Genomic DNA, 18,296 nt, shown 5'->3' on the forward strand with positions numbered 1-18,296 from the left:
TTCAGGGAAACTGTGGTACTTTCTTTCTTCCCATGTTTGTAAACACAGCTGGGAGGGAGGAAGGTTAAACTGTCAAGCACAGAGCAGATGCTGGTCAAGGAAACATTGGGAAAATGTTTCATCAGTTGACTTAGAACATTCACTCTCTCCGCTCCACAGCAATAAATACCCAGTTTCCAAACCACTAACCTTGTGAGTTCTTCTTGGAGTTGTGTGTGGTCAGGTGGAAAGAATTTCACCACAAACTTAACAACGACATGCTTTGGCCCTAGAAGGGGGGGAAAAAGCAGTAAAGCATTTATTGATTTGTCTTTCAAATGCCATTAAAGATGTACGAGGGTATATTAGATACCAAATAATAAGTCTTATTCCGAGCTGCCCAGAGCACTTCTGCCAACATCCAAGCCACTTAATAGCTGGTTACGTTGGTTACTAATTCCCCTTTTCCTATTGTGGGGAGACAGACACCTGTTTGGGTATTTCTTAATTATAATTTTTGGCCACACCGCACGGCATGTAGGATCTTAGTTCCCCGACCTGGGATGGAACCCACGCCCACTGCGTTGGAAGCACAGAGTCTCAACTACTGGACCCCCAGGGAAGTTCCAGATACCCGGTTTTTAAAAAATACTGTGACAAGGCACATTACATTGAGGCATCAAACTTTTCCCCTGGAGACGTAAACTGTACCCAGATTTTAAAAGCACGCATTTGTCTTCAAAAATTTATCTGTCTGCTTTAGTCCAAATACAGGCTTTAGACAGCTTAAGGAAGAGATAACGAAAAGGTAAATCAGTTACATAATTTCTTATTTCTAACTCTCTCCAAGGTACAGCGGCTACTGTGTTCATCACAGTCAGTCAAAGCCTTTACTAAGTGTCTCATACACCATCTTATCGATAAGTTCCAACGAAATTAGGAAGCAGATCTGGGAGGGGGTGGGCAGGGCAAGACTGGGAATGAGACAGGTAACTTTCCAGAATTCAAAGAGAACATCAAATAGATTATAAAATAATAATTTGTAACCTGAGTCAGAGTTTATTTTGCTGTATAAGCCACGATACAAAAGCAATCTTACAGGTTCTGCCATTTGGAATAACAGCAAAAGTTTATGTTCTATGAAATACATGGTATTATGATGAAATCCAAATTTTAACAGCAGTTGTATAAAAGTAAAAAATGTCTTTTTTGCTCTACCTTTCACCATCACAAAAGATGTTGTACTTTAATTTTTATAACGCACTCAAATTTAGGGAAAAAAACCCCAAATGGTGTATCATAAGATGAAGATGTTGGCGATACGTACAAAATTAGGAGGAAAAAAAACAAGGCACAGGGATACTGAAACCAAGAGAAGCCAGGCTTCTTTCCGCTGACCATTCTAAAAATTAACAGAAATCCTCGCGTGTCAATTCTGGATCACAAAATAGCAAGAACAAAATGGGGAAGATGGGAAGGTCTAGCTCATTCTTCCCAGCAATTTTCACAGATGGGGAATTAAATGAGGCTACTTGGATCCTTAGAAAACCCGAAGCTAGGAAGATGCTAGCACTAAATGCAAAACGACAGCTTTGTCACACGGGGCGAGTCCTAGCCCACAGAGATGAAAAGGAGAGCCTCTGCTCTGGTGCTAAACCAAACCACAGCCGCTGTCCTGGGTCTGACACTTTTCCACCATCAGCAGCTCCCATCGCGGGTTACTGCGGGAACAAATGTCATCATTTTAGATGCTGTGCTTCCTCCAGCCTTCAGGCCTGGCGGCTTCTCACAGCAATGTGTCCTCCACACTTAGTCCTAGGCCAGCCACCCAATAAACGCTGAACAACGGCTGTTTTGTTTTCTGCGTTAATGATTGCTTAATTTAAATGACAGAAGATCAATATCAATTTCAACTGCATAAGGGCCACTCAACACAGTGTGCCTGTTTATTACAGCCACATAAATTGCTGTAAGTAGCCTGGTGGGGTTTCTTTTCTTTAAATAAACTTAGTTTATTTATTTTTGGCTGTGCTGGGTCTTCGTGGTGGTGCGCGGGCTTCTCACTGCGGTGGCTTCTCGTGTTGCGGAGCATGGCTCTAGTTGCGCGGGTTTCAGTAGTTGTGGCACTCAGGCTCAGTAGTTGTGGCTCGCAGGCTCTAGAGCACAGGCTCAGTAGTTGTGATGCACGGGCCTAGCTTCTCCGCTGCATGTGGGATCTTCCCGGACCAGGGCTCGAACCCGTGTCCCTTACACTGGCAGGCGGATTCTTAACCACTGCACTGGTGGGGTTTCTTAATCAGACTTAAAACCGACCCCAAGAGGTATTGTGTGATTTTTCAACTAAAGGAATGCAGTTTTGTTACCATCCTCAGTCTCTTGCCTGGTCTCTGGCTGCAGTGAGGGACAATTTGGGATGAACTGGAGAAGAGAGCTTGTCTCTTAACTTGACCTCACAGCGGAGAGAAGGGAGGATGGTCTGGTGATGACGCACAATGAGAAGGAAGGAAAAAAGCAAGTGCTCCCTTTCCTTACTTCTCTCCTAGACCCTACGTTATCTTTCCTTCGACAACACGGTCTAAATGCAAAGCAGACTCCCTTCTGTCCTGCTTGCCAATCTCACACACACACACACACACACACACACACACACACACACACGCACACGCTCACACACTTTTGCGTACCTTATTTTTCCAAATACCACTTGCATTCTGATCTCACAGGCTTTGAAAAGGCAGCACAGAAAACCTAATAGCAATTTTATGAATAAATGGTTCCACCCCCCCACCGCCTTCCAAAGTGACAGTAAGAAACATGAGCACAGACCGGACGAGCTCAGCTGCTCTGGGCCTCAAGAGCCTGCTTTAGTCTTAATTAAAATGACGTTTGTTTTCCAAGTTTTGATTACCAAATTGTTATATATTAAAATTGCAGAAGATACATTTAATAGTACGTGGATTAGTGGATGCTGAAACGCAATCACGGGGTAAAAAAAGAAAGTATGGCCCCAGTGCTTGACACCACAGGGCAGACGACGCCTAGACAAGGAAGACATCCGGCTTTATATTTGACATCACTGTTAAACAGGCGGGGGTGGGGTGGTGGGGTGGGGGTGGGGGGTTATACTTACTTCTAATCTGCTTGACAATAGGTTTTAAGAGATCCAGCCACACCTACAAAGGAAAAGAGAACAGACTGAGACATCAATTCTCAATGAGAGAGTGCAAGTATTTTGAGACCCCACTAGGAGCTGTTTAAAATCAAAATATTTTTGAGGATTTGAAGCGGTCTGTGCCTTTTTTTTCCCTCCAGAATGCCATAACTTACATTGTCTCCCATGTTTATAGAACGGATCTGAACGTGCTAATATTATCCCTGAGCTTGAAAATTAAAAACTTCTCCCAGATGCAAATAGTGCCCGGTTCACTAAGAATTTTTCTATTCTCACTGGTACTTTGATCACAGTTAGCTATTCAGTAAATATTAACGCGTGATTGCACATCTGGCTATAAATGGAGTAAAATATGTGTGCTCCTTAGTGAAACAAAATCCATGTACATAGATGTACGTACAGAACAGCACATCTTTGAGGGGTACGGAAAGGGAGTGAATATTTATAGAACATACTTTTGCACAAGGCTCCATCCATAAGCTATTTACCTCTCAGAGCAAGGCGAGAGGATTCTTGTTAGTCAGGAGAGAAATCTGAGACTTGGAGAGGCTCAATAATTTGTCCCAGGCCCTCAGCTAGAATGTGGCAGAACTAGGACTGAAATCAGGTTTGTCCCACTTCAAAGTCCAGACTCTTTTCACACACATTCTCCTTAGCATGCAATTCAAGCGGCAAAATTTTAAAAGAAGAGAGAAACCAGTTGTCATTAATAAGGTATAAGTTAACCCTTGAACTTGTGATCATGTGAAAGGGTTCTACTGAAGCTCACATTTGCATATATGATTTTTAAAAAGTTAATGGGCTTAATGTAAAGAGGGTTTTGTAAGTAAATATGAAAAAGAGAAACACTCCTAAAGAAAATTATGCAAAGAATAACAGGTAATTGGTGAAGAAAAAATGCCAATGGCTAACAAGAGAATGTCCAAGTTCAGGAGTAACTTGCACTACAAATGCAAATTTAATCAAATACCATTTCTATCCATTAAATACGCATCTAGATATGCAGTGCATGTCTGTATTTCATAAACCCAGATGTGGCAAGGGTGCCAGGAAGCGGATACTGCCCTACGCTACTGGTGCATGTATGAATTGGCACAACGTTTCTGGAGACCAATTAGGGAATAATCATCTAAAGCCTAAAAAGTATCCATATACATACTCTTTCATCCCGTAATTTGACTTCTGATGAATTATTTGAGAGTGTGGGAAAATGTGTTTGGGAGGTGGGAAGATGGGTGATTTCTTCTTTTCTTCTGCCTTTCTGTATCATCCAAATTACCTTCAATGATCACTCAGAATTCTCATGATGAAAAAAATAAAAGTAAAAAAATTTAAGTGTCTATTTATTCAGGTTCATCTTCCCCACCACCGTTTCAAATAAATATGATTTTCTAATGAAATTCTCATTTCTATACTCCCTGTCCCCTGCCACTCTGTTATATGAGAAAAACAATAAAGGCATTAGTTGACTTAGGATCATCTCCACTGTCAATTCATAAGACTCAACCTTAAAATGAGAGAGAATAATCATTCAAAACAACAATCGTCGTTTGTGAGATGAATTATTTTTCTCCCAAGAATCCTAAACGATGGCAAAAATATCTCCATTTGACAGATGAGAAAAGTGGGATTCAGACCATAGCTGCCCAGGGCTGGGACTCAAACCCTGTTCTTCAAACCCATTTATTCATTCAACAACACATCACTGTGTCGCTCTGCTGGGTTCTGGGAATACAATGATGGGAGACCAATCATGGTGCCTGCTTCATGGAGCATATGGTCTAGTGAGAAAGACAGGAAACAAAACCTTCCCAAGAAAGGTAAAGAAGTACCTGAGACAAAGGAAACAAGGGGGAGTCCCAGAAGACTCTGAGTGTCAGGATAGAGAGATTTGACCCAGTTACAGGTGGGGTAGAGGCAGGAGGAAGCCTTCCCTGAAGGTGACATTGTGCTGAAATCTGAAGAGAGGTGAGAAGAAGCTATGAAGACACGCAGTAAAAACACATGTCCAGGTCACTTAACATTAGGGGAGACCAACATGACAGCAGAACAAGGTTGGTGGGTCAGGAAGGGGCCAGACCCTACAGAGGCCACGTTAAGACGCTTCATCATTATCCTGAGAATACTGGGAAGAATTTTAAATATGGGGCTGATACGATCAGATTTGCACTTTGAAAGGATTATGCTGGCAGTGTGAGAACAGAAAGAGGGAGTCAGAATAGACGCAGGTTATCTGCTGCAGTCGTCCAGGCAAGAGAAGATGGTGTTTTGGACCAGGAGGCAGAAGCAGAGTTGGGGAAAATTAGGTGGAATCAAGAAAAACGTAACATGGACTTCCCTGGTGGTACAGCGGTTAAGAATCCGCCTGCCAATGCAGGGGACACGGGTTCGAGCCCTGGTCCGGGAAGATCCCACATGCTGCGGAGCAACAAAGCCCGTGTGCCACAACTACTGAGCCTCTGCTCTAGAGCCCGCACGCCTAGAGCCCGTGCTCTGCAACAAGAGAAGCCACCGCAGTGAGAAGCCCGCGCACCGCAATGAAGAGTAGCCCCCGCTTGACACAACTAGAGAGAGCCCGCGTGCAACAACGAAGGCCAAACGCAGACAAAAATAAATAAATAAAATAAATTTTTTTTTAAAAAAGAAAGAAAGAAAAGAAAAATGTAACAGGTAAAATCCAGTGGGATTTACCGATGGGCTAGATGTGGTGGCCGAGAAGGAGACAATAACCAGAATGATGACACTGAGATTTCTGCCGTAGGCACCTGGATGGATGCTGCTGCCAATGAGAGACAGGGAGTACTGGAAGAGGGCCAGGACGGAGGGGTTCTAGACACTTTCATTTTAAGAGGTGCCCTTGGATTTCATGAGGAAGAAACAGTATGAAAATGGTGGGACACGCTCATCCAAAGCTCAGAGGAGCCTGGGCGGGAGATCTCACATTTAGAGGCTCCATGGAGCACTGTGACTCCATGAGCACAAGACGGCCTCGTGGAGCCCAGAGGATGAAACGCGTCAGCACTGATGACGCGTCTACCTTAGAACGGCCGACGGGAGCAGACAAGGACAGTAGGAACGTAAGGAGAGAGTCATGTCACGGTAGTCACAGGAAGACAGTGTTTCCAGAAGGAAGAACATCAAGAGCTGTTGAAAGATCAAACAAGATGAGAGCTAGAGTATCTGCTGGTCAGTGGACCTGGAGAGGGGTCTGAAAGTCTAGTGGACGGTGAGGAGACAGGAAGGATGAACAGCTTTTCCAAGAAGCTTGGCTGTGAAGGAAGAGGCCAGAGAATGGGTGTGTGGAGGAGGGGGAAGAATCAAATAAAGGTACTGTTGGGGCTTCCCTGGTGGCGCAGTGGTTGAGAGTCCGCCTGCCGGTGCAGGGGACGCGTGTCCGTGCCCCGGTCCGGGAGGATCCCACGTGCCGCGGAGTGGCTGGGCCCGTGAGCCATGGCCGCTGGGCCTGCGCGTCTGGAGCCTGTGCTCCGCAACGGGAGAGGCCACAACGGTGAGAGGCCCGTGTACCGCAAAAAAATAAATAAATAAAATAATAAAAGTACTATTGATTTGCTTGTCTTCCACAGGAAGGACCTGGGGGTGCTTAAAAAGGGGAGGGGTTGGGACTTCCCTGGCGGTCCAGTGGTTAAGAATTTGTACTTCACTGCAGAGAGCAGGGGTTCAATCCCTGGTCAGGGAACTAGGATCCCGCATGCCACGTGCTGTGGCCAAAAAAAAAGGCGGAGGGAGGTGTTGAGAGTATGAGTAAGAAGATAACCAATATCCTAAGACACCTGGGATGGTGCGGAAAGATAGCTCTAAAACATAGGGCACTGGAGACAGAAAGAAGAGCTCTTCCAGCAGCGGCAGGGAGGGAGCAGAAAGGCTAATGGTAGATGTACGTCAGTTTACACTTCTGCACCGGGAAGATAAGACAGTTCCTCTTTGACACCATCCGTTTACCCCTGTAAAACCTGAGGGTTGGAGGATGTGGGCGAGTGGAGAAGAGTTGACACAGTTGTGTTTGTGTGCGAGAGAATTAACCGAAGAACTCTAGAGGGATTTCCTGTAGCTACTGAGCGTCCACTCGTGAGCCTGCCAGCCTGTGCTCTGTCGGCCTCCAAGCCTGCCTCAGGGGGAGCACCTCTGAGGTCTTCCACCACTGCCAATTCTGCCCAGAATCTGCCTAAGCATCTACAAACCACTCAGGACCAAACAGATGCGCTCTGGCAACGTAGCAGCCAATTTCATGAATTGTTTTAAAACATCTCTCTCCTGTCTTTGGCATTTCTGTGGAATTCATCAAATACAAGCACCAATTTGAGCCAACCGAGCATGTGGTTTTTAAACCATGAAGGCCTGGGAACATCACACTGGCCTGAATTAGTCTGTCTAGTACAGTTCTACGGCAATAACGCTCCAAGGCATCGGTTACGTCACAGCTAAACTGGCCTGCGTGAGAACGCGGGGCCCACAAGACCCTCTCCATTTACCAGTCAGATTGATATTTGCAGAGCTGAGGGGAAAGGCCTTGCATGCTAAGGACTTAAACCACTAAAAAAGGATGAGCTGGAGGGAGCAGGAAGAAAAAGAGGGTTGCTGCTCGACTAAAGGGCTGAAGTTCGTCTAGGTCATCCTAGACAAATCACTTCTTCATTCGACCTAAGCAGAACAGAAACAAGTTCCAGATGAATTAAAAAGGCAACAAAAGCACCATAAACTTTCTTTTCCTGCCAACGGATCTCTGGAGGGTCACAACTATAATCATCCATCTCTAACCTCAGCCCCGCAACTCCTTCAACCAAGCCACACATTCCTGTTCTTACGAAAATCATGCTGCCGGCCTCCAGAGCACGGCTACAGATCCACATTACCTGACTGTAGAGGGATTTGGTTAAAACGAACGGGCTTCTAGAAATGCCACACCTAGTCAGGAGGACTCACGGAATCAAGGAACTTCCCCTGCTGGGATTTGAAGGCCTATAAGTAAGAGTTTGCTCAAGCTGTCACAACAAAGTACCACAGACTGGGTGGCTTAAACAACAGAAATCGATTTCCTCCCAGTTCTGGAGGCTGAAGGTGTCCCAGGTTTGGTTTCTCCTGAGGCCTTTCTCATTGACTTGCAGACGACCGCCTTCTGGCTGTGTCCTCACAAGGTCTCCTCTCTGTGCACACAGGCTCTCATGTCCCCTGGGTATCTCCCAGTTTCCTCTTCTTAAAATGATACTGTTCAGACTGGACTAGGGCCCACTCCCCCAGCCCCATTTTAACTTAATCACCTCTCTCAAGGCCCTGTCTTCAAGGACCGTCACATTCTGAGGTGCTGGGCGTCACAGCTTCAACATACACATTTTCGGGGGACACAATTCAGCTCATGACACCTATCTTCCACAATTTAGTTTCAACACAGCTTTTCAGCCCCATCTTCCCCTGCTTGCCTACATTTCAGTCAGCCTCCCTAGTTTCCTTTGATACCCTGTTAAATGTTACCTTCCCCTTTTGGAGTGTGTTTTCTGCACTGAAATACTCTTTGAGAAGAAAGGCTTTAATGCCTAGGCATCAAAGGCAAAGCAAGATGGATCGCTGTCCCCGAAGCCTTTATGTTCTTTTCCTAAACATCTTTTTCCCCTATTATTTGCTGAGTGACATTTCAGTTGGATTTTGTAGGCAACTAAAATATCTGAGGTATTTTGGAAAGGCTCTTATTAAAAGAGAGTCACTTACATGACATCGGGCAGGGGGACAGCGAAGAGTCCATTTCCTGAGCACCTACTGTGTGCCAGGCATTGGATAGGTGCTTTATACACTCTCATTTAATATTCACAACAACGTGGTTGTTTTACACACGAAGGAAGCCAAGCTCAGAGAGCTTATTGAAGTTGCCCAAGGTCAAACGGCTGGGATTCCACTTCAAGTCCATCTGACTCCACACCTGTGCTTTTTCTGCAACATAATATGCTGCTCCTCTAAAAAGACTCAACAAAAGTTCATCTTTCTTCTTCTTATTTCGAAGTCAAAACTGCACACAGCAGAACTATTTCATCATCAACTGTAAGATATATAGGAACCAGGTAAAATATGATACAAAAAACTATCCAGTGTCTAGAACTCATTGCAACAAATGAATTTTTCTGCAGGCTGGCTCCTACAAGAAATGACTTTACTTTGAATTTTTGTTGGTAATAGTTCGTTTGAATGTAATTTTTCATATTGATCTTAATTACTTTATTAATTTTATATATGGGTATAGTTATAAGATATGTTAAGTGTGGCTTTCTTTTTTTAAACCTATTAATTTTTAGAGATTTCTAGTTCTGGTCAAAATAGAGTAACAGGGACTAGATAGGAAGGAAGGAAGGAAGGAAGGAAGGAAGGAGGGAAAAAGGGAAGGAGGGAAGGAGGGAGGGAGGGAGGGAGGGAGGGAGGGAGGAAGGAAGGAAGGAAGGAAGGAAGGAAGGAAGGAAGGAAGGAAGGAAGGAAGGAGGGAGGGAGGGAGGGAGGGAAGGAAGGGAGGGAGGGAGGAAGGAAGGAAGGAAGGAAGGAAGGAAGGAAGGAAGGAAGGAAGGAAGAAAAGAAAAGGAAAGACACATGACAGATCTGAAGATCTGTGACACCAATGAGAAACAGTGATCCCTGAGAGACAGGAAACTAAAATCATGACCTCTATGACTACACCAGCCTCTGCCCTGAGCAAGTTTTCAGGCTATGGTGCAGAGAGAAAGAACATAGGCAGAACCTGGCAAAATCCATGAGTTGAACAGACGGGGCTGAGAGTGCAGGGGAGCAAGGTAGAGAGAGTTCACAGGAAAGTAGAAGGCATTTAGGAGAGCACAGAGGGTTACCCCTGAGTAGGCAACAGAGTACTGATCAACGTGTGCTTGTGAGGAAAGTAGCCAAGATGAGACAAAAAATTAACAAACAAACAAACAAAACACAGAAGGATTAGAGGTTACAGGCCTGGTGCTCACACAGGGCCAGGAATACTACCTATTCTCACCAGCCAGATGGGAAGACCTCATGACTCATGCGCACTGGGTAGAGTACTGAAGGGTCATCCCTTAGAAGTAGGGAATAATTCACCCCAGACTGCACACCACACCAGTCCTACCCTATAAAAGCCAGATCTGAAAGGACTAAATTGTTTCCAAATAACTTACATGCATCCCCCCCACAAGCTCAATAACATTTACAGGAATACAAAACTACCCAGCACTCAACAAGGTAAAATTCACAATATCTTACATCCAATTAAAAGAAAAAATCACCAGGCATACAAAGCAGGAAAACATGACCCATAATTAGACAAAAAAACCCCAAAACAAAACAAAAAAGCAACGCCTCCCGAGAAAAAAAAACAATCAAATGGGACCTAGAATTGACACAGATGTTAGAATTAGTAAAAAGGATATGAAGACAGTTATTATAACCGTATTCTCTATGTTCAAAAGGTTGAGATATGGAAGATTTTAAGGAGACCCAAACTAAATTTCTGGAGATGAAAACTACAGAGTGTGATACAAACATACACACGCACGTGCGTGCGCGCGCACACACACACACACACACACTGGATGCGATTAACAGCAAATGAAACACTGCAGAAGAAATACTACTGAACTTGAAGAACTAGCAATAGAAACCATCCAAAATCAAACACGGAAAGAAAAATTACCAAAAAATTAACAGAGCATTAGAGAACTACAGAGTAACTTTAGGCAGCCTAATATGCATGTAATTGGAGTCCTGAAGGAGAGGAGGTGGCAGGGGAGGGGGAAAGAAACGGAAAAATATTAGAAGAAATGATGGCTGTAATTTTTCAAAATTTAACAAAAACTATAAATCCACAGATCCAAGAATCTCAGCAAACTCCAAGCATAAGAAACATGAAGAAAACTGCATGGAAGCGCATCACAATCAAATTATCAAAAACAATGATATAGAAAAAAATCTTAAAACTCAGCCAGAGCAGAGAGAGACATTATATATAAAGTAACAAAGATAAAGATGACAGTAGATTTCTTGCCAGAAACAATGTGAGAATGCAGTGGTGCAAGATTTTTAACATACTCAAAACATCTTAGAATTTTACACCAGGCAAAAAACATCTTTCAAAAAGGAAGGCAAAATAAAAACATTTCCAAACACGAAAGCTCAGAGAATTCATCACCAGCAGAACCACATAATAAGCTACGTTAAAGGAAGGCCTCTCCGAGCAGGAAGAAAGTGATATCAGATGGAAATCTGTGTCTACACAAAGGAATGAGGAACACCAAAATGGCAACTGTATGGTCAATATATGTTTTAAGAATTTTTTATTATTTAAATCTCTGTAGGAGATAACTGACTGGTAATCAAATGTACTTCAATTAAAAAAAGATAACTGACTGGCAAACAAAAATAACAACAATGTAATGTGGGGTTCATAACTTATGTTAAAAAAACAATAACAACAATAGCAAAAAGGTCAAAAAGTGGAAAAATGGAAGTAAGGCTTTATACTGTATGTGAAGAGGAATAATATCACTTGAAGGTAGGCTGTGATAAGTTGAAGATGGACATTATAAACCTCAAAGCAACCACTCAAGTTACAAATCGAAGAGCTACAGATAATAAACCAACAAGGAAAGTAACATGAAATCATCAAAATATTCAATTAATCAAAAGGCAGACAAGGAAAAAGGAACAAAGACGGATAAGACAAATAGAAAACAAACAGCAAGATGACCAATTTAACTTTTTTGTTTGTATTCCTATAAAAAGATTTTTTAATTTTTAAATTAATTTTTATTGGAGTATAGTTGATTAACAATGCTGTGTTAGTTTCTGCTGTACAGCAAAGTGAATCGGTAATACATATACATATATACACTCTTTTTTTTAGATTATTTTCCCATATAGGTCATTACAGAGTATTGACTCGAGTTCCCTGTGCTATACAGTAGGTTCTTATTAGTTATCTATTTTATATATAGTAGTAAGATGACCAGTTTTAATGATACCAATAATCATATTAAATGTAAACGATCTAAACATTCCCAATTAAAAAGGATTGCCAGGTTTGATCAAAAGGCAAGACCCAACTCTATGCTGACTACAAGAATCAGACTGCAAATATAAAGACATAAATTGGTTAAAAGGAAAGGGATGGAAAAAGGCATATCATGCTAACATTAATAATTTTTTCAAAAACTGAAATGGTTAAATTAGTATCAAAGTAGACATCAGAAGAATATCACGTGTATTTATCTCACAAATACACTTTATACACCCGTGTTTAATCTTCCCTATTTTCATAACTTCTTATGACAAAGGAGTCAATTAATTAAGAGGATATAAAAATCTGAAGTATTTATACACTTAATAACAGAACTTCAAAGTACATGAAGCAAAAACTGATCAAACTGCAAGGAGAAATAGACAAATCCACAATTATGGTTGGAGATTTTAATACCTCTCACTCAATAACTAACAGAACATATAGACAGAATTCACTAAGGATACGGATGATCTGAACAGCACTATCAACCGACATGATCTAACTGCCATAGATGGAATGATCCGTCCCACCCACAGAATGAACATTCAAGTACACATAAAACATACACCAAAATAAACCATATTCTGGGCCATTAAAGAGATATCAGTAAATTATTTAAAAGTCCTCATGTCATACAAACTATATTCTCCAGCAACCACAGAATTAAATTAAAACTCAAAAACAGAAAGAACTGGAAAAATCCCTTTATTTGGAAACAAAATAACATACTTCTAAATAACACACGAGTCAAAGGAGAAGCCAAGGGGAAATTAGAAAGTATTTCAAACTGAAAGTGAAAACACAATAAACTAAAATTTGTGGGATGCCACTAAAAACCTTTTAATTTAAAAATAATCTATCGGTACAGAATTCATCTATATGCAAGCTAGAAAATTAGAAAATTCACAAAAGCAAAATTTTAAAAATTGTCCACCACCAAGAGATCATGGTTAACACTTTAATGAAGTTGTTCTCAGAACTGAGCTTGTATCACATTCACCCTAAGAGCTTGTTAAAACATACACTATGGGGGGGACTCTGCTCCCGGACTTCCTCATCTGGGTGAGGACCTGAGACTCTGCACTGCTCAGGTGATGCTGATGCTGGCTTGCTGACCTGGGGAGCGTGCTTTAAGACCCACTGCCTTCATGTATATCCCTTCCACATTTTTTTTTGAAGAGCGATGTGCGTGGATATAAACATACATACACCTTTTAAAAAACCCAAATGAGATCATATTGTTTATAACCTACTTTTTGCTTTTTAGTCAATGATTTCTATCTTTCTCTTCTGTAAACTTTTCTTCTCACCAAATAATCACACTCTATTCAAATTCCTTCATGTGAATAAAGAATGTCCTTACTGTGATCTGTCAAAACTAACCTCCAATCCAGGACCATGCTTCATATCTGAGTATGTCCATTAAGTCTCTCTTAGCCTAGCCTCATCCCCTACACCACCACCACCACCCCCCGTTAACAAAAACAAAACAACAACAAAAAATTGACTGCTGAAGGAATGCATGAATAAAATTTGAACTGAAAAATTGAGGGTATGTTTTTATTCATTTACAAGGAAAGCTCTAAATAAAAAGGAATTAAAGATCTGTAAACCAAAGTATGAAATGAAATGTATAAAGAGGGCCATCTTTATGCATTAGCGCATTAAATTCATTCAGGCAGTATCTGATATCCCAGATGTATGCAAAGGAAAGTTTTGGAATAAAACTAGAACTTAATATTATAATGCAATGCCTGGGGCTTCAGGGGGCCTTTGCCTCCAGGGAAATTTTAACCTTTGGGAACCTTTATTTTTTAAGAAGGGCTCAGCAGCAGACCTCAGGCATGGTACTTATAACACATCAATTACTCGGTTTTAACTAATTTAAAATCATTTGTTTAATTTGCATTAGTTTTGAAAATTTCAGTTCAAAGGATTTCACGTGGGTATTCTGGTGACTTAATTGGATTTTCCCCCCTTTAATCTATAGTTTGCTTCTTCTGGTTTTTTTGTTTGTTTGCTTTTTATATCATCTTTAAAAATTTTTTTAAATTTATTTATTTTTGGCTGCATTGGGTCTTTGTTGCTGCACACGAACTTTCTCTAGTTGCGGGGAGTGGAGGCTACTCTTCGTTGCGGTGCGCGGGCTTCTCGTTGCAGTGGCTTCTCTTGTTGTGGAGCACGGGCTCTAGGGCACGCAGGCTTCAGTAGTTGTGGCACACGGGCTCAGTAGTTGCGGCTTGCGGGCTCTAGAGCGCAGGCTCAGTAGTTATGGCGCACGGGCTTAGTTGCTCCGCAGCATGTGGGATCCTCCCGGACCAGGGCTCAAACCCGTGTCCCCTGCATTGGCAGGCAGATTCTTAACCACTGCACCACCAGGGAAGTCCCGCTCCTTCTGTTTTAATTTTCTTTTTTTCCTCCCGTCTAAAACCCTCTAATTTAAAAGAACACACAGATGCTTAAAACTACTGAAAACAAACGTACAGCTTAGTGAATTATTAAATGGCAAACACCCTTGTATCCATTAACCAAGTCAAGAGACAGAACTCTGTCAGCCATCTTATCCTAAAACCAGCCCCCTCCCTCTAAAAGTAACCACTACCTAGATTTTTACAGTAACCACGTACATTTCTTAATGTTTTATTTCACAAAGTGGTGCATCTTTTAGTCTTCCTTATTTTCAAAAATGTTACGTCCTTCAAGTATCTTTTCACCTATAGTTTCTTCCTCCATCCCTCTCTTTTCCTTATAGTTTATCTGAGTAATTTCTGAGTCTGGATTTTGCAGACTGCACACTCATGGTGCCATTCAACATGTTCTTCTATCCTCCTTACTGAGTACAATTTGGCAGCTGGATCCAACTGGTCCCCTTGGCAAGGCCATACATGGTATGTTGGGAGGAACACACTTAAGTTTTTTGTTTTCTGGTATTTGTTTTTTAATATCATGACTGTGATACCTTTCTATTACTCATTTTTATGTGAAAACTGTTTCCTAACGTTCTGAGAAGAAAGTATGGTTCATGGTAGCTTTCCTACCTTCCCAGAGCTTCCTCTTCTATTAATTTTGGGCAGTGTTAAAAAACATGGTGGCTTGCTTTCCGAGATTTCCTGCCTCTGTTTCCCTCCCCTTCTCTGTTATTCCTCTCTTTTGTCCTTCCCTGGCTCAATTTCACTCCCATTCTCCATAGTTTCTCCTAAGTGGTGGCCTGTCCCGGAAGGTCAGTTACTGCTCACTGGAGCTGGAATGTTCCAGCACCGTCAGGCCTCTCAGCTTCCACTGTTCTTCTCAAACTGTTCCCCTGGGATTTCTAGTGGCTCTCTGGGAGTTCTCTTCTCCATTCCACCAGATGCCCTGCTGCTCCCCTCTGTCTCCTCCCGTACAGACTCTGATAGCAGACCTTGTGTCTGGCTGACGTTTTATCTCCGACTGCTTGTACTTTGGGATCTAGGGCTTACACTCTGACACCTAGTTTTACCATAAATGTTGTCCACGGGTTTTGATGTTGTTAAGTAGCTGTTTTTATGTGGGTCTTGGGTTTGGGAAGATCCAAAAACTATGATTCCACTTCTACCTTCTCAAGACTATCCATTTTAGAAACCTATTTCCAGGTATTTTTTTAAACCAAATTGTTTTAAGATGTAGCCTTCATTAGTCACATACGGTGGAGCCAACAGGTTAGGAGACAGCTGCCATTGAAAAGATGGTTTGTTACGTATGGTTCCCAGGAGTAGGTGGGCATGCCACACCATGCAGGGCCATGTGGGGAAGCACCAGGGTCCGCCAGGAGGCAGAAAGGGCGAGGACAACGCATGGGAAGGAGGCTTTACTGTGGTTTCCATGGGAAAAGACAAGGTAAGTCAGGGTAAACAGCTCAGGATTGGCTAGCTTGAGTCATCTTAGTGGGCTCTGGGTGTAGGGCCGTCTCTAGGTGTCTGACACCGGCCCTGGGATGATTAAGGCAGAGGAATTTTGTCTCCTGCAGTGTAAGAGCGAGACAGAAGAGGTGGTTCAGAGTATGGCCTCTGGACTGGTTCATTTCCATATGGGAGGTATGCTGGCAGGGGAACCATTTGCTATGTCTAAGTACTGGCTAGTCCTGGGAAGGGCAGTCTCTCCTCAGTCAACAAGGCCTCAAATGCTGAAGCATCAAGAACACAGAAAATAAGAAAATGTTGAAGGAAAAGATCAGTGGTTCCCAGGGGCTCAGAGGGGAGAGAGGTGGAGTGGGGATTTTCAGGGCAGTGAAACTACTCTTGTTGGTATTGTAATGGATAGATGTCATTATACATTTGTCAAAACTTACAGAATGTACAACACAAAGAAGGAACCCTAATTTGAACTTGGAACTGTGATGATAATGTAGTAATACTAGCTCATCGATTGTAACACAGCATCACAGTAATGTATGACGTTAATAATAGGGGCACTGTGCATGGGGAGACAGCATAGGGGACCTCTCTTCTCTCTTTACTTTCGGCTCATTTTTTCTGTAAACCTAAAGCTGCTCTAAAAACCGAAGTCTATTAATTAAAAAACAAATTGACAACAAACGAAACCCCATATAGCTTCCTTCCAGCTTAAGAAATAGAATATTACCCATAGCTGTATTTTTCCAGCGAGCTGCCTTTCCCCGGACTCTCTGAGACCTGCCCTGTCACCGCAGCCACTGTCAGGCCGAACCATGGGGCTGCTCTGTGTGGTGACCGGGCGGCTCCACCACCCCACCTCTGCTGGCTTCCCAAGCTTTCCTCTGTCCTTGGGTCTGCAGTGCTCTTCACCCTTCACACCTGGCATGTTCCACAAAGAGCCCCTCCTGTTCTCAGATGGCCACAGGCCCCCAGGAAGAAGCAAAGTCAGAAGCCTGCAACTAACCATAGACGAAGGAGGCCTGTCTGACCCCAGAGGGGCTGGGAAACCACCAGTTAGTGATGTCTGTCATCCCAGGTAGGGGTAGGTTCTATGACCTCAAGGCCCCTAGAAAGCATGCTTGCTGCTGTGGACTGAATTGTGTCCCTCAAATTCCTGTGTTGAAGCCTTGACCCCCAATGTGACTGTATCTAGAGACAGGGTCTTCAGAAGGTAATTAAGGCTTAATGATGTCATATGGGTGGGGCCCTGAGCTAACAGGACCGCAGCCTTATAAGAAGAGAAAGAGATCGATCTCTCTCTCTGCTCTTTGAGACACAGTGAGAAGGTGGCCGTCTACAAGCCAGAAAAAGAATCCTCACCAGAATTTGATCATGCTGATACCCTGATCTTGGACTCCAATACTGAAAGAAATGAAACATCTGTTGTTCAAGCCACCTACTCCATGGTATTTTGTTATGGCAGCCTAAGCTAAGACACCTGCCAAGGGTAAAACTTTTTTCCTGGAGTAAAGAAGATTATAAAATGAATGAAAAGATGCCAGTTTTCTTCCTGAGCTTTACCAGTATTTTTTTTTAATTTATTTATTTATTTTTGGCTGCGTTGGGTCTTCGTTGCTGCACGTGGGCTTTCTCTAGCTGCGGTGAGCGGGGGCTACTCTTCGTTGCTGCGTGTGCGCTTCTCATTGCCGTGGCTTCTCTTGTTGCAGAGCACGGGCTCTAGGCGCGTGGGCTTCAGTAGTTGTGGCACATAGGCTCAGCAGTTGTGGCTCGCGGGCTCTAGGGTGCAGGCTCAGTAGTTGTGGCGCACCAGCTTAGCTGCTCCGTGGCATGTGGGATCTTCCCGGCCTACAGCTCGAACCCGTGTCCCCTGCATTGGCAGGCGGATTCTTAACCACTGCGCCACCAGGGAAGTCCCTTTACCAGTATTTATTTATACAAAACCAGAATTGTTTATCAGATCACTGAGCATTGTAGCTTTCATGAAATACTGGCAGGCCAGCCTCACTGCTTTCCGAACCAGAATGCAAGAATAAAATACAGCAGATAGCTGACTGACCGCTATGCCGGGAAGCCTGCTGGGGTCAACACTGTAAAGTATCTGAATTAATCCTCATGATAACCTTGTAAAATAGTCATTTATTAATCCCAATTTTTTTCAGATAAAGTACAAAATCAAAGAAGTTCAGAATCTACCCAGTTGCCAAATGACAAAGCAAATGTTTAAACAGAGATTTACAGG

General features: G+C 42.9%; 1 protein-coding gene across 2 annotated transcripts in view; it reads right to left on the reverse strand.

The window, feature by feature from the left end:
- The window catches only part of FARP1 (FERM, ARH/RhoGEF and pleckstrin domain protein 1), a 289,640-nt gene that overhangs the window by 80,797 nt on the left and 190,547 nt on the right, over positions 1-18,296 (reverse strand). For both annotated transcript variants that reach the window (XM_022576900.3, XM_022576901.3), the window contains exons 4-5: positions 3,110-3,152; positions 190-268 (exon numbers count right to left, since the gene is read on the reverse strand). In XM_022576900.3, coding sequence (XP_022432608.1) covers positions 190-268; positions 3,110-3,152 — 122 coding nt within the window. The remainder of the gene's footprint in view (positions 1-189; positions 269-3,109; positions 3,153-18,296) is intronic.

This window comes from Delphinapterus leucas, chromosome 18 (genome assembly GCF_059928025.1).
Source record: "Delphinapterus leucas isolate spDelLeu-1000000601 "Yukka" chromosome 18, BTC_Dleu_Yukka2, whole genome shotgun sequence".
Classification (NCBI taxonomy): domain Eukaryota; kingdom Metazoa; phylum Chordata; class Mammalia; order Artiodactyla; family Monodontidae; genus Delphinapterus; species Delphinapterus leucas.